Source organism: Epinephelus moara, chromosome 17 (genome assembly GCF_006386435.1).
Source record: "Epinephelus moara isolate mb chromosome 17, YSFRI_EMoa_1.0, whole genome shotgun sequence".
Lineage (NCBI taxonomy): Eukaryota > Metazoa > Chordata > Actinopteri > Perciformes > Serranidae > Epinephelus > Epinephelus moara.
Genome location: NC_065522.1, coordinates 11,992,741 through 12,007,749, shown reverse-complemented (window position 1 = coordinate 12,007,749; position 15,009 = coordinate 11,992,741). Strand labels below are relative to the sequence as shown.

The window sequence follows — 15,009 nt, the reverse complement described above, 5'->3', positions numbered from 1 at the left end:
CATAAACCTTGGTCATATTTTCACAGTTCCACCACACTGGATTCTCAATCACAATTTGCTCAGTTTATTCACATAAAAACCACTTGAAAGCTCCGTTGACATCCATTACATAAAGATGAGTTTGCCGAACTTACCACATTACTGCATGTGCGATATTTGATATTCTGTCCTTCGCAGGTCCTGCAGAAGAAAGAATGAACATGTGGGTGAACTGGCTTTGGGGGTGAACGATAAAACAAACCACAATGCACACCAATCATGTTCGCCCGAGGCAGCTGGTATTCCAACCATTGACTCTTATCATTTTTTGAATTGCTGAGCAGCGACTGGAATCCTACAGTGATGATGTGGCATGCCCACAAACATGAGTTCTGTGGTGTGTTTGCAAAGATTTAACAGTCTAATTCACACAATGTGATGATGCATAAATACGAGAGCATATGTCTGAACAAGCAAAAAGTGAATGCAGTGCAATGTCTCCCCTTCTGTTCCTGAGATAAGGCGTTAATACAATGACCAGAAAAGTGTTTTTGTAGAACATTATGATGTCACAGTGAAGCTGACCTCTGACCTTTTGGATAAAAAATCTCACCACTGAAATTTTGTCATAACAAGCATGTGAATTCTTGAGTTATGGCCAAAAAGATGTTTTGTGAGGTCACAGTGACCTTGACCTTTGGCATTCAACCACCAAATTCTGATCAGCTCATTCTTGAGTCCAAGTGGATGTTTGTACCAAATCTGAGGAAGTTTTCTTGAGGCCTTCTTGGGATATCACATTCAAGAGAATGAGAAAGATGCAAGGTCACAGTGACCTTTGACCAAAAAAACTGAATCAATTGGAGTGGAAATTTCTGTCAAATTTGAAGAAATTCTTTTCAGGACACTTGTGTAAAAGTTTGTCTTAAATATGCATATGAATTCTTGAGTTACGGCTCAGTGACAATTGACGACCAGATTCTAAACAGTACATAATTTGACTCTAAGTAGACATTTATGCCAAATGTACTGAAATTCCCTCAAGGCGTTCCTGAGATTTCGTTCACGACAACGGGAAAGACATGAGATCACAGTGGCTTTTACATTTGACCACCAAAATCTAATCAGTTCATCCTTGAGTTTAAGTGGAGGTTTGTGCCAAATTTAAGGACATTCCCTCAAAGTGTTCTTGAGATATCACATTCACAAGAATGGGACAGACAGACGGACGGACAACCTGAAAACATAATGCCTCCGGCCACGGCTGTCGCCAGCACAGAGGGGTAAACACAGGTGAACACAGTTCATAGGTACTGAAAATATTTGAATGCAATGCTAAATTCTCATTGGTCCAAGTAATCAGTCTTTAAACAAGTACTGCTTTATAAACCAGCAGTACCACACATACAGTAGTAAAGCAGACACTATGAGCCCTTCGAGCTGTGTCTGCTGAACAGATTGGAGCGGTCTGGATCACAGCTCTCTGTATGACAGTCTGCAGTGTCTTTGCCTAAATTATTGAGCTAACCACTTAATGAAAAAAAATTAGGATTCCTTTGTGCTTTGATGCGGAGTAATGATAAACCATTCATGGTGGCTAGGATAGGCCAATTATCCAAGACCTCAGTGGAAACTAATCAAAGGATATTCTTTTCAGTTTGGGAACTTATGAGGAATTCCAGTGTCATCGGGCCTTAGCTAATCTAGAATCATGATTGGAGGCAACATCGCAGAGATTGGACTCACGGATGAACGAGAGCTTGAGGATTTTTACAATATTATTCCTAAGAACGGAGGGAGTAGATTTGAAGCGTGTGGCATGGCAAGAACATTAGACCATGTGACGTATCCAGACAGTCCCCTCTGCCAAGCCAAACAGCCGATCATGGGGCCTGGACCCAAACAAGAGCCTTTCAAAGAGTTGAGAGACAGGTAGGAAAGATCAGTGGATCAGTGGGATGAGCAATATATAAACTACATGTTACAAAAAGAGGCAAAGGAAATAAAATGAATTTCCATTTTCATTTCCTCTTAACTTTGAAAGCTACAAAGTGGAGGCTAACCAGAAGTAGGACCCGGACTAGGGATTCACAGTGGCGTCATCACAAGCTAGTGAAAAACGACTGGAGCACATAACACATAACTCACAGACTATAACCGCTACTTTTTCTCCTGCCAGATATACGCACAAAACACAACTACAAAGAATGTGCTCATCAGTTAACTGCACACAAGACAGCACATAGAGTAAAACTACCATCTAGCATGCCAATAACCTCATCTACAAGAAATGAACTCAAATCTATTGTAACCATGAAAAATTCATAGTAATAACTTCTTAAAATATTGGATATGCAGTACAATTTGCTTGGCTCATATTGTCCATATATATGTCATCAACTCTTCTCACTAGATTGAAAGTAATTGCAACCAGGGCTCCATAACCTTTGCCATAATATTGATACACTTGAGGCGAGTGGGCACATGAAAATGCGGCTGAGCTTGTAATGGCTGAAATATGTCTCTTGCTGTGAGCTCTGCTATTGATCAATATAGGAAATTAAGAACAGTCAGGCCATCAAAGAAGAGTAACATGAAGTTGAGAAAGATGAGGCAACAGCAGAAAAGGAACACTACATGTGTCAGTCCAACATTTCTGTCCTCAGCGAGATGTTTTGGCCCAGATTGGCATGAAATTTGGAACATATGCCCATGGTGCCCAGAGGATGAATCCTAATAGTTACACTTATCCCCTGACTTTTCATCTAGTGCCACCAGCACATCAAAGTTTTTACTCATCCAGTGAAATATTTCCAAATTCAAAAGACAGATTAGAACAAAATTTCATGCAGACATTCACAGTTCCCAGATGACGTGGCCCAACATCAGCCCACCAAAACGCAAATTTGAGTTAGTTTGGAAACTCACATTTAATTGTCAGTTTCCAAGATGCATTATCAATGGCAGTGGACCAAAATGCCTCTGGATGAAATTGGATAGACCTACACCCAATCAAAGCAATGAAACATAATGTAGTGCTGAATGATGGACAAATGGACAAAGTGATGGACAAATGACAAAAACAGACTAAAGTGTGCAGAGATGAGCTGTAGTGGTGTAGCATCAATATGTCTGCGAACGACTGTTGAAAATAGTACTTCAACTGAAAGTTCCACATCAGCTGCAGCCATCTTGGTTGTTTACGAAATGCCTCAATGGTGCTCGTCTTTACTGAGCTGGGTTTGAAGTTTGAGGACACATGAGCCAAAACTCATGTCATCAGGTATTTTGTGTAAAAGGGAGAAAGTTCAAGTCTCACCATCTCAAACATGCCCAATACTAGATAAAGGTTGTGATTGGCCTGCCCTGGGCTGGCTGGAAATCTGTCTGAACAGGAGAGGGACCAGACACATTTGCCAGAGCAAATACAAGAGGTTGCAGATTCGTTGGGTTCCCAGGCTACAGATGACGCATCCTAATAGTAAACTGACTTTCGCAAGCTAGCATGAAGTTTTGCTTTCGAGTGAAATATCTCAACAACTGTTACTTGGAATGAAATTTAGTACCTTTACGCTGAATTTTAATAACTTATGATGCCTTAACTTTGTGTATCTCCCTGTCGTGATTTGTTCAATACTTTTCTGTCTCTCCTGATTCTGAATTTCTACGTTTTCAAATCTTAAATGAGTTTGGATTCTACATATATTTGTACACAGTTTGTTGATTCTGGCGCAACATATGTTCAGTAGCACTGTGCAGAAGCTGGGTGTTTTTTGCACTGAACAAGCCACGCAGAGGGTGGTCCCCTATCCTGTGGAGCTGGAGACATAATCAAGATGCCATGCCCAAGTTAATTAGAGCAACTTAAATAGTCATTCCCTTGGAGAAAATTTACTTTTAACTACCACACCATTTAAAGATAGACTTTAAACACAGCTGCGGCATGCTTTTAGTGAAATTCCAAAACGCCACAGTCATTTAATGCCACTGCCTGTAAATTCTGCAAATCAGTGACCCCATAAAGAGTAAAAACATCCTTATCAGTGGTGAGAAGTTATTTGCAACAATAACATGCCTAACTTATTCCTTGCCCCTGCCCAGGACTGCTCGTCTTTATTTCCTGATCATGGAACATTATCAATGGGGTACATGAGTCTCTCAATTATTTAAAGTCAAAATAAAGTCAAGGCTGGCCTCTTTTTATGAAAATAAATGACAGAAAAGACTAATCTGAAGGTTTGGCCAACCACAAGCCTCATAAAAAATAGAGCAGCACTTTCTCTTGCCATGACACCCAATCCATATGTCCACACTTGCTTCAAATGCTGTTGTTAATAATGAAGATTGTGATCAAGTGAAGTGTGTTGAGCGGGTGGAACTAATGAGGGCCAGGCGATCTGTGTTTAGTCTGTACTTTGCATGTGCCCTTTTGGTTGTCTAACTCTTTTCTGCATTAGCAGAAGGTCCTACGCATGTGCGTGTGTGTGTTTAAAGGTCAGAGAGTTGGAGCTGTATTGGTTTGGAGGGTGTTGCAGGCCCGTTTCCAGCCTCTCTTTCCAAAGAGTATCACACACACACACACACACACACACACACACACACAAGGGGCCTTGTGCTGTGCTTTTTAATGACGCCGTTTGATCTGCCACCCGGTTCCAGGCTACTGCTCTCTCATTCCCACGCAACAGCAGGGTGAGGTGGGATGAGTGGGTCCTACCATTTCCTCAAGAGCCCCATACATTACTGCTACGGCCAAACGACACACCGGTTTGTAAACATGCCCGCACGAGCATGTACGTCTACACATGCACACACTGCCTTCATCCCACATGGAGCTCAAACTCCAAACACCTCTTAACACGTCAATTGCTTTTACAGCCAGTAGCATTCTGAGGTGTGCCTGACCAAAAAAATCTGGGCAAGCAGAGAGAAATGGTTGCTGCTGATATCATTAAATGAACTTCTCAAAAAGCCATTGACCTCAATGTTTACAGTGTAGCACATGGGGGGTCTGGCACTTGGAGTTTGAGGTTTTGACAGCCTTGTGCTTTTTAGCCTGGCTTCCCAGCACCCGCGCAGACAGATTCATGGTTATGACACACTGGAAGCACCTTAGAGAACATCTCGGTTCTGACCTCAGGTATGATCTGTGCTGTTTTGTCAGTGTGTCTTTGGATGGTTGTAATGTTTTATGATCTCACCGGCTGCTCCTGTCACTGCTGGAGCTCCCCCTGAAGCCCCAAACAGTGAAACAGAGGTGACTTTGGCAGCAAAGCTCATTGGCTACCTTTACTGAGAGAGCAATACATTTGGGGAACTGTAAAAAAGAGGAATGCAGTGAAGTCACCCTGCAGCTATTTCCCAGTCTATAAATGTGACAACATTTCTATGGAAAACATACCCTCTCATTCCTTCTTTCTCCTATTTTTGCTCTTGTTCCTCAGATCCATTTGTAATTGACCACTTTGTGCGGTGCACTTGGCTTCAAGTTTTAATCTTGAAGCCCACAGGGTTAGCTTGAAGCCCAACCAACCAGGTGACTTTGGCACCAGGATGAAAGGAACGAGAGGTCCAAAGTGCAAGTTCCAGTTTGTCCCCAAGACTTAAGCTGAGATGATGAGCAGTGGGAATCCAACCAATGTGGCTTCACTGCTTGCAGAGCCCAAACGCTACCACAGAAAAGAGTTATTTAAAGTGACATGTGCTTTGGCGAGGGACATTGATTGTTATGCTTTGATTTGTGAGGAAACATGTCCGGGCCATTATTGAAAATCAGATCCCTATTGTCACTGATGAATTCAAGATTTAGGCTCGTATGGCCCGTCTAGACAGTTTTAGGAGGTGGATGGGCAAGTGATCTCGGTTGACCCCTCAGGGCTATTTAACAGTCACGTTACAGTCATATGTATTTTGAGCACTCCCATTACAGCCCATGGGAATGGAGCGATTGGTGAGATTTACTCACACTATTAGGGACGCTGTCTGGATTTATTTGGCAGAATGGCTGTGAGCAACAGAAAAAGAGCTCCCCCTCCTCCTCCTTCCCTCTCTTGAATCATAAAGCCATGATATGGCACTTTAATGGAAACCAGTCCAACCCCAGTCAGGACTTTGCTCTTTAAAAGGGGAGATTACCTCGGATAGTGTTTGAACACACACTTACAAATTGTCCATGTGATGTTTCCATTTATCTTAAGGTCAGTAAGTTCTAACTTATAATTAGACACATTCAGTTTACTGTATCTCCTCCTCTCCTGTGATGTAAGAATCCCTTAGTACTTGTTACACACCATCATTCTGTGAGAACTGAGCTCATAAATGTCAATGTTTTTATGTCTCTGGCTCTCACAATAACAATTTTTCAAAGTTAGAAATGTTACCAGTAAAAGAGAATTGCTGAGAATACTTAAGGCGTGGTATAGGTATGGTGTGCTGTATGTGATGAAGGTGAAGGGGACTCACACATTTTTTGTACATTAATCAAAGATAATTGAGGAATACATTGGAGAAATTAATTGTAGTTAGTTTCTTAATTAGTAAATGCTTCCCAACTGTAGATATAAGCCTTGTTACCACCAGGCAGTCCACTTTAGTTCAGTTATATTTGTTTACATTGTCAAAAGTTGGGATAGTACCAATACCACCATTCTATTCGGTTGCGGTACCTCACACACTGATCCCATACTAAAAGGTGGAGCTTGAAACACTGCAGTCCCTTGTTTTGTCAAGAGAGGACTGTCACTCTTGCTCTACAGAAACCTGCTATTTTAAAATATCCCATCGACTGCAACAGACTGTAAACATTCAAACCTTTCCTTCCTTCCTTTTGCTCTGAAAATGCTGATATGCAACCCCGTTCTATGGACAATCATCAAGGTGAAGACGTTCCTCTGCAAAGAAATAAAGCAAGAGCTGGACAGAGCAGTGATGCTGCTATCACTATCTTGAAACACAACCCCGCCTACATTTAAGAGTATTGTCTGCGGTGGAAACACAAAACAGATCAAGGGATTTGTCTGTACTGGTTACGTACCAGTTCTAAGGGTACTATAGCAGAAGTGTTTGGTGGATGTGGCTGTAGTTTCAGAACAACTCTGATCAATGCATCCCAACAGAACTTGGTCATGATTGATTTAACTCACAAAACTAGGGGTTTGTTCTTTAAATACATTTATTAAATGCTTTTTCAATTAATTATATTCAAAGTTGTAAGTCATTAGCAACCACAACATTCCATTCATAAGCCATATTAAATCATAGTAGGTTACATTAGTCATGAAAAGTAATATATCTCACAGCAAGCACTCTACCTTTGTTTCTCTATCAGCAATATTTTCAGTGCAGCACCCTTATCTCAAATGTGCTATGTTATAGTAGATTAGTTGTAGTCATTGGCATGACAAATGATGTCCTTTACTGCACTATGCAAAAACATGAGCATTGCCCATGGTGTCACCCGCTATATTGTCACACATAGGGCCTGTCCCATTTCTACCCCTTAAATCTTCCACTTGGTATTGAGTGCCCTCGTTTGCGAGATAACCCTTGATGAGGGAAGTGAGAGACGGAGAAGAAACGCTGAAAACATAAGGCGCATACAACGTCTTCTAGTTCGGATCAAATATTTTGATGCTGTGTTCAACTGAGTTGCTGTTGAGTTTACACTAGTCCAAACATCTGTTGTTTGTATAGCCTACATTCCGATCGTACAGTAACAAATTGTTTTCCAAAACTTGCCGAAGTTGCTGACTTCGCAAGGTGTTCTGGGAAATTTCATCTTCCATTTCGTTGAAAGTGTGGGTCGGGGCTCCCTTGGAATCTAGGGCGGGTTTTGTGGTGTGCTGGAAACCACTTCCACTACCTCAATTCTGTTTTGGGACACCACTAGCCTAAATTTGAACACTCACAACCAAGTGCAAGTGGGTATTTCTAGGGGAAGTGTGGGTATTGGGACAGGCCCTTAGAGTACGTATCAGGTTTTAGGGTGAGAAGTAGTTGAGAAGTGGCCTTACTTGGAACTGAGGCATCGTCTGAGCGAGTATGAGGCGCCTCCTCCGCAGGTACGGGAGCATTCACTCCACGAGCCCCAGGCATCCCACAGAGTGTCTCTGTCTTCTTCTGATCGGGCCGTCCGTGAGCTCTACACACCAGGAGAAGAGACATGACTTAAGCAGAAGTGAAGGAGGAAGTGAAGAGTTTGTACGTATGAGTAATCTATCATGGACATTGTTGAGCAGTTTCCAGTTTTACTACAGTTACCTCATCCATTCAAACCAATGCTATGTTGTGTTTATTTTGTTTGTCTTAATTTCCACCCACAGCCAACCAAACATTCAACACAATAAATCTGAGTAAGTTATGTTTTTATTTCCATTTTGCAACAGAAGCATCCTGGATGCATATTCCTCAGCCAACTGAGTTGTGGCTTCCTCCGTTTATGAAGATTATCTTGCAGAGTGTGCAAAAAAGCCAAAACTGCCAGATGAGAACCTGAACTGAATTCCAGGAGCTGCTGAAAAGGAAACACAAGTGCATGTGACAGGATGAGAGAGACTGCAAGGGGAAGTAATCAAAAGCTCTCGACTTTTGCCCCTTTGCTTAATCAAAAGCTCTCGACTTTTGCCCCTTTGCATATTTAAAATGACTGAGTCATCCTTCAGATTATGAAACATTGGTCCTCTCTTAAACTCCAGGCCTCACTTGTGTGTGTCTCTGTTAATTACATCGTGCTGTATTTGGCAGCAGAGGTAGGGATATTACTGCGGGATCCAAAGTCAACATTATGAGAAGATGAATTTTGCGACTGCAAGGACAATGTGTATCTCAGGTGTAGAGTGACAGCCAAAAAGGAGAGATCCTCTCCACCCCTCTATCCCAGACTCTTTTAACTCCTCTTTGCCTCTCTCAAGGCTTTTCGTATTTTCAGATTAGATTTGACTGAACTGACTCACCTTGCTCTAGAGAAGGTGTTTATTTATAAGGCTGGCACTGTCATCTGATGTGGATCATCTACTGCTCCATATGAGTTATGTTTCTTTGTCTTGGCTTGACGCAGCAGCCTAGCTCTTCTCAATGCCCTTTGCAGGTCTGACTGAATGAAGTTAGAGAGCTACATTATGGGCTCAGATGAAGTGAAAAGGAAAATAGATTGCTTTTGCTATCTAGAACAAGGACAGCTTAGCTCTGTTGGAGGTATTCCACTCAAAAGCTGCCAAAAATCTGGCTATATACCTGTTGAATGGATGAAAACCTGGAATTTTTTCTTTTTTAAAAAGGGCTTGGAACTAATGCTGAGACAAATCATCCACCTCCTATGGCAGCAGGAATGTGGTTTCAAAGACTAGAGGTGCAAACACATTCAATAAAATAATCTGCCATTCAACATAGGCTTTGAGTCTATGAAAAGAAATAGATGGATATAAGAGAAAATTATCATTTCCCACAATAACCTGAACACTTAGGCAGTCTTTCTGGTGTTGCTGAACCATGGAAGATTATTTTAAGATTGCAGAAATGCAGCTTTTGTGCGCCTTAGACAGCCTCCCGCCACGGGATCTTCACACCACGATGGCAGTTTGTGCCTGTGCATCCCGCAGAGTTTTTGACAGTGACTCAAAAATCCTGCAGATTAGGAATGACATGTGAGGCGCAACTAGCCCCCTTACCCTGAACACACTCAAAGAGGCAGGAACTTTGAGAACTTTATGTGTAACACCTGCTCTTTAAAAGATTTATGCCCACTGAGCTGACAAATAGTTAGTGAAAGTGAGATACACAGCCTTGAGATTTTAGAGGGAAAACTCCAGTTATTTCGACCTCTTTGGCCCCTTTTCCTAACAGCATGGCATTGTGCTTCCTCTACAAAGATGAATGGATCTCGCAAAGGAAAGCAGATACAAGGTTATAATACCGCCTTGATTATTTTCTTTGGGTCACAGTAGCAAAAACACCCATGCTGTAAGCTGCGGAGCGGGGTGGTGGGTTCGCATTATTAAAAGTGCGTAGGGACTGATATAAATGGCTGTCAGTGCTGATGACGCCTGAGGAACAGCAGAGGGGAACGGCGAGACCTAAACAAGCAGCCAACGGAGCATACAGCCAAACATATCGGCAATGGCGCTACTTTCTGCACGCGCCAACTATTCCAATGTTTGGATCCACGGTAAATAAACACAGGCTGCACTCTGGGCAGCCGGTTAGCGCACCACCTTAATTCTCCTTTGAAAAGCAATCAGTGAATTTTGCACTCAATTACGGCTAGGAGCTGTGTGCTGCAAAGCCAAGAGAGCCAGAGGCATAACAAGGCTGGTGAAGAAAGAGGAGGGGAAGCAGATGAAGGGACGGAGGGATGGAGATGAGGAGGTTGTTTGGCTGACTGTGCTGCTATTGTTCTCAATGGAGGCGGAGGAACACAAGGCTCCGCTAGTCAGACGGCCGTCCTGCTGGGATTTGGATCCAATAATCAAAAGGCTCGGATATCCACTTGGAGCCTTCCTAACCCTCCATCACTACACGTCCCACCTCTCCTGCTCTGATCCCCTCGGGGTTTTATTTGCACCATACCTTTCACACAACAATGCATGTGCATTTAGACACATTTGCTCTCTTTTACTATGAGAAAAACAGAGCAAACATAAGTCCGCAAAGGCCTTGTGGCTGTCAGACATCCAATGTTTTCACATCAAGTGGAAAAGAGGAAATGAGCATATGATAAAAGACCAGTGATCCCTATATTATAGGTTATTCTGATGGACAGATTCTATTTAAGTCACCTGTCAGCAGCTGAGACTAAGGACATTTTCCTTGAAGATGGAAAACTCCTCGACAGAGGAAAGAAACCCGACTCTGGTGCCTTTTTTTTGCAGACTGTGTCAATATACATTCGATGGCCTTTTCAGTCGGCAAGACATACGATATTTGCACATCTGCTGAATCCCTTGTCGTCTGCTCCACGCTGCACGGCACTGTGCTCACCGTCGTGCCGCAAGCAGGGCAGCCACTGTAATGTAACAGGGAGTCCTAACCTCCATCAAAACAGCTTGCTGGCCTGCATGTGCATGACAAGTTGACTTTTGTGGCTTAGATCAAAAACACAGTGGAGGCATGGGGACATTTCAGGAGGAGTAGAGGAGTTAGTGTAAGTCAGGTCACACTAACTGCCTGTTTAAGTTACAGCTGAAAGAAGTCCAGGATCTGAAGAGTGTATTTCTACTGCACAAAGTTGCAAAATACAAACTGTACATGCACACACACTCCCTCACAGTAAAGTAATCTATTAGTACACATGCTGTCTGAATGCTTGACTTCATGTGACAAGTATTTTAAGGGGATTAATGATGAAATAAAAGATAAAAGACAAAACATCACCAAAACAAAAATAAATTTTCCAGGATTAAAATTGAGGAAAAAAGTAAACATTACAGTACCAGGATAAGAAGAGCTGTCACCAGTAGCTTGCAAGATAAAAAATCTTGCTCCATGCCTTCTCAAGTGTGTGTGTCAGTCACTGCAGTGCTGAGTGTGTACTTGTTTATGTGCAAAAGTGTGTGATGCCCTCCTCTCTGGGCCACTCTGTGTGTCCTGTCCGCCTGCCTGCCGTCTCCTCTCTGACTTGCTCCCGTCCTTCCTCAGGAGTAACTTGGGGAAGGGGAGGGAAGGAGGAAGGAGGATTGGGAATGTGTGTGTGAATGTGTGTGTGTGTGTTTTTGTGTGCTATGCGTGAATGTGGGGGGAGTCATCGGGGGGGTGATCTGAGCCCCACGAGCCCTTCAGGTCTGGCACACTGGCCAATCAATAAATGGGCCTCAGTCAAGCGTGCTAGTTCAAACAAGGAGTCGGGCCAGCTGCAACTTCACAACTTCGCACGTTTGTGTGTGTGAGAGTGTGTGTGTGTGTGTGTGTGAGGCAGTCGTAGAGTAGGAATAATGGCAGACAGACAACAATTGTAAACCAATTTTCTTCCCCCTTTGATTCTTTCCATTTCTTCGTCCGATATCTCAAATTTCTCCCTCTTATACTCCTCTTTTTTTCCTCCCAGCTTGCCCTTTCTCTCATTTTATTTCACTCATGCCGCTGTTTCTCATTTCTTTTTAGCTCTGGACAGCTTTCCTCTGTCTACTGCCAGCACTCTGTTTTGGAAATGTCAAAAAATCTCAGTCATACCAGGCAAGCTAATCTGCTAGCATGTTTTGGATGTGGGTTTCAACAGTGTTGTTCTATGATTACCTTAAGGGAAAAAAAAAAAAAAATCTAATTTCCACACGTGCACAGATTTGCTGACTCCATACACCTAAACAAAACTGAGACATAGTGCATTAGTGAGCACATGACTTCATGTCCGGCTCCTGACCGTGTTTTGCTTTACAAGGAATTACATGTGAGCTCCCCGTGTAAATCAGATGACATAGTCTGGTCACTGCAGCTATCAGGATAGACTTCTCAGACATGGTGACTTTTTTTCTATTTCTTTATGAGCTAAAGGTCTACATCAATAGAGCCTTTCATAACATCTGGCAGTTTAAGCCAGTGCACATTTGCACTGTGGAGGTGGGGAACACGCCAGGTGTCCCCTGGAGGGACAATACCTCTGGTTTTGGAGAAAAACAACCAGTAAGATGGACAGCTCTTGGCGCAGAGGGAATATACTATACACTGAGTAACTTTCCAGTTTTAACTTCAGAAATGGCAAGACATGAAAACAAAAGCTGAAACAGAAAGTCAAAGAAACATATAGAGCAGTCAAAGCTGGTGCCAACCCTCTGGTGCCCCTCAGTGTGACTTAGGTAGCAGGCTATCATTCAGGCATTCAACCGTGACGTTCCAAAGACAATAAAAACTCTGTGCCCTTCAAATCAGGACTTCAAACCCAACTCCCAATCAAACACCAAATCAAAAACCACATAATTGGTATCAATTAAGGCTGCGAGGAATGTGCTGCACTCCAGAGCAAACAGCCAGCAACCCTAATCACAACATCGAAGCGGATGTCTCGACACTTAACCAGCACACACACACTTTTTATACTTGAATTATACGCAGCAAACCAGTCTTGAAGTCTTAACTTGCTGCTGACAGTATGGGACTTGGCTTGTTTGACTTGGTAGTGGGGGATGTCTTTACATTCTGTGAATTGGGGAATTATCCACATACACACACACACTCACCCTCAACTATCCACTTAACACCGGTGTATTTTGTGGTGCCAGCGGGGAAGGGACGCGGACGTGCACGCTTTCACAGGCCTCCGCAGAAATTATACCCCCTTGCACCCTTAATCCATAACCTTCTGATATTTGCTTTCAGAAGAAATCCTTCTCATATTTGCAAATGTATGACTACAGAAAATAAACTGTGGCATCGATGATGTGCCCAGAGTTTAAAACCAAACACCCGCGGAGGAAATTAACGTGTTTGACTGACACTCACTTGGAGCCAGTTTTCTACCACAACACTGCTGGAGGTGTCTCCTCGCAGTTTAAACAATAATCTATGAAGACGATGAGGTGAGAAAAAATGATATAGTGCATTGTTATTTTACACAAGGGCAGGCTTGGGTATGAGGTTCCATGAGGGAGGCATGAAAGTGGTTCAGGAGATTCGGGGAACTGATTGTCTAGAGACAGGCACTCACGCACACTATTTTTGTAGATCTTGCATCATTTCAGCCAGTTATGATAACAGTGTAAGCCCAAAGGTAATTGCTAAAATCTGAGAACATGGCTAAATTACTTCAACCAAGTCCAACAGGGTAAGAAAGAGGAGCAGGACGATAAGACAGGTTTTAAACAAGCCAAGGTAGATTGTCTAAACCGCTTTATTTGGAGGTAAAATCAACAGTAAGCTCACGCAAAGGAATAATCCCTCACTGCACAGAAGACCCTCAAGTGGTTGCTACAACCTGCAAAGCAAGGGTCACATTACATACAGGGCAAGCCAAGGTAGCACTATTGCTAGCATGTTTATTGTCTGTTTTTGGCTGTGAGTTTGGCAATGTTGTTTTATACATCTTCATTATTACGACAATTGAAAATAAGGTTTTCTGTGTTATTACTACAGCAGCATTGAGCATTGTCCTCTTCATGATGATATTTCTGCAATATACACTGAGAATATTCATCAAGGTATAGTATATTTTGGAGGAGTTGTCTGTATTTAGGGGCATTTAGGGGTTGGCTGTCTGTATTTAGTTTGTCTCTTTCATAGCCATTATTTTCCATTGCTTACATTTGTATCACAGTGATGAGTTGCTGTAATTACATCATTGATTGGCTGGCCATGTTTCTTGCCCTATCTGACTTCTTTTTAGCAACATAGCCATCTTCTCAACATCACAGCAATCAACTAGGTCAAGGGTGCCCGAACTTTTTTCCCTTAGATGGCCAAAACTGAAACTTAATGGTGGGCCATGGGCCTAAAACTATTATACTGTACTGTATTGTAAGGATGCAAAATGGTACTAGGATCCCATTTTACTTAACTGAATTGGCTTTTGTCTGTGTGCCAATGTCTCTGCCTCTCCATTTTTTTTCTTACCTCACTCATGGCAAACTGACTTTCTGTGTATTGACCGCACTGTGATTAAGATATTATTGTCCATTCAACATACTGTAGTCAAGCTGATGTTGAGCTGATGAGTTTGAGCTACCACCTTTGAGCTAAACACACAGGTGCAGCTAATCAGACTAATGTCAGCAGGCAACTGCACCCCCAAAGCTGGCAAAACACTATTTTGGAGTGTGCAAATCACCACCTGTGGATGAACCTTAATTGAAGTAGTTAACTACAGCGTTTGCTAAATGGGCAGCAACTGACTGCAGAACAGTCAACACCATGGAAGACTCAGGTCTAAGGGATGTCCTCAGGTTGGCGTGTTTTGACCAGTCATACTGTACACCTTACCGTTGCGGGGAAACAATAATTTCACGCATACAGCACCAGTATGAATCAGAGAAAACAACTAAACTGGAACTCCTAAAAAAGTGCAAATACAGTAGCATTAACCAGGGGTCGCTGAACATCAGTGATGGAAAT

The 15,009-nt window shown here is 42.6% G+C and overlaps 1 protein-coding gene across 9 annotated transcripts in view; it reads right to left on the bottom strand.

The window, feature by feature from the left end:
• Positions 1-15,009, bottom strand: part of LOC126404551 (ADAMTS-like protein 1) — a 123,774-nt gene that overhangs the window by 29,970 nt on the left and 78,795 nt on the right. For 8 of the 9 annotated variants that reach the window (XR_007571495.1, XR_007571496.1, XM_050067832.1 and 5 more), the window contains 2 exons: positions 7,992-8,119; positions 135-180 (listed from right to left, as the gene is read on the bottom strand). Coding sequence is in view for 7 of the 9 variants with exons in the window: in XM_050067832.1 (XP_049923789.1) it covers positions 135-180; positions 7,992-8,119 (174 nt within the window). In the remaining 2 variants the exon portion in view is untranslated. Of the gene's footprint in view, positions 1-134; positions 181-7,991; positions 8,120-11,405; positions 11,591-15,009 lie in introns of those variants that run through there. The other variant, XM_050067835.1, reaches the window with a different exon arrangement.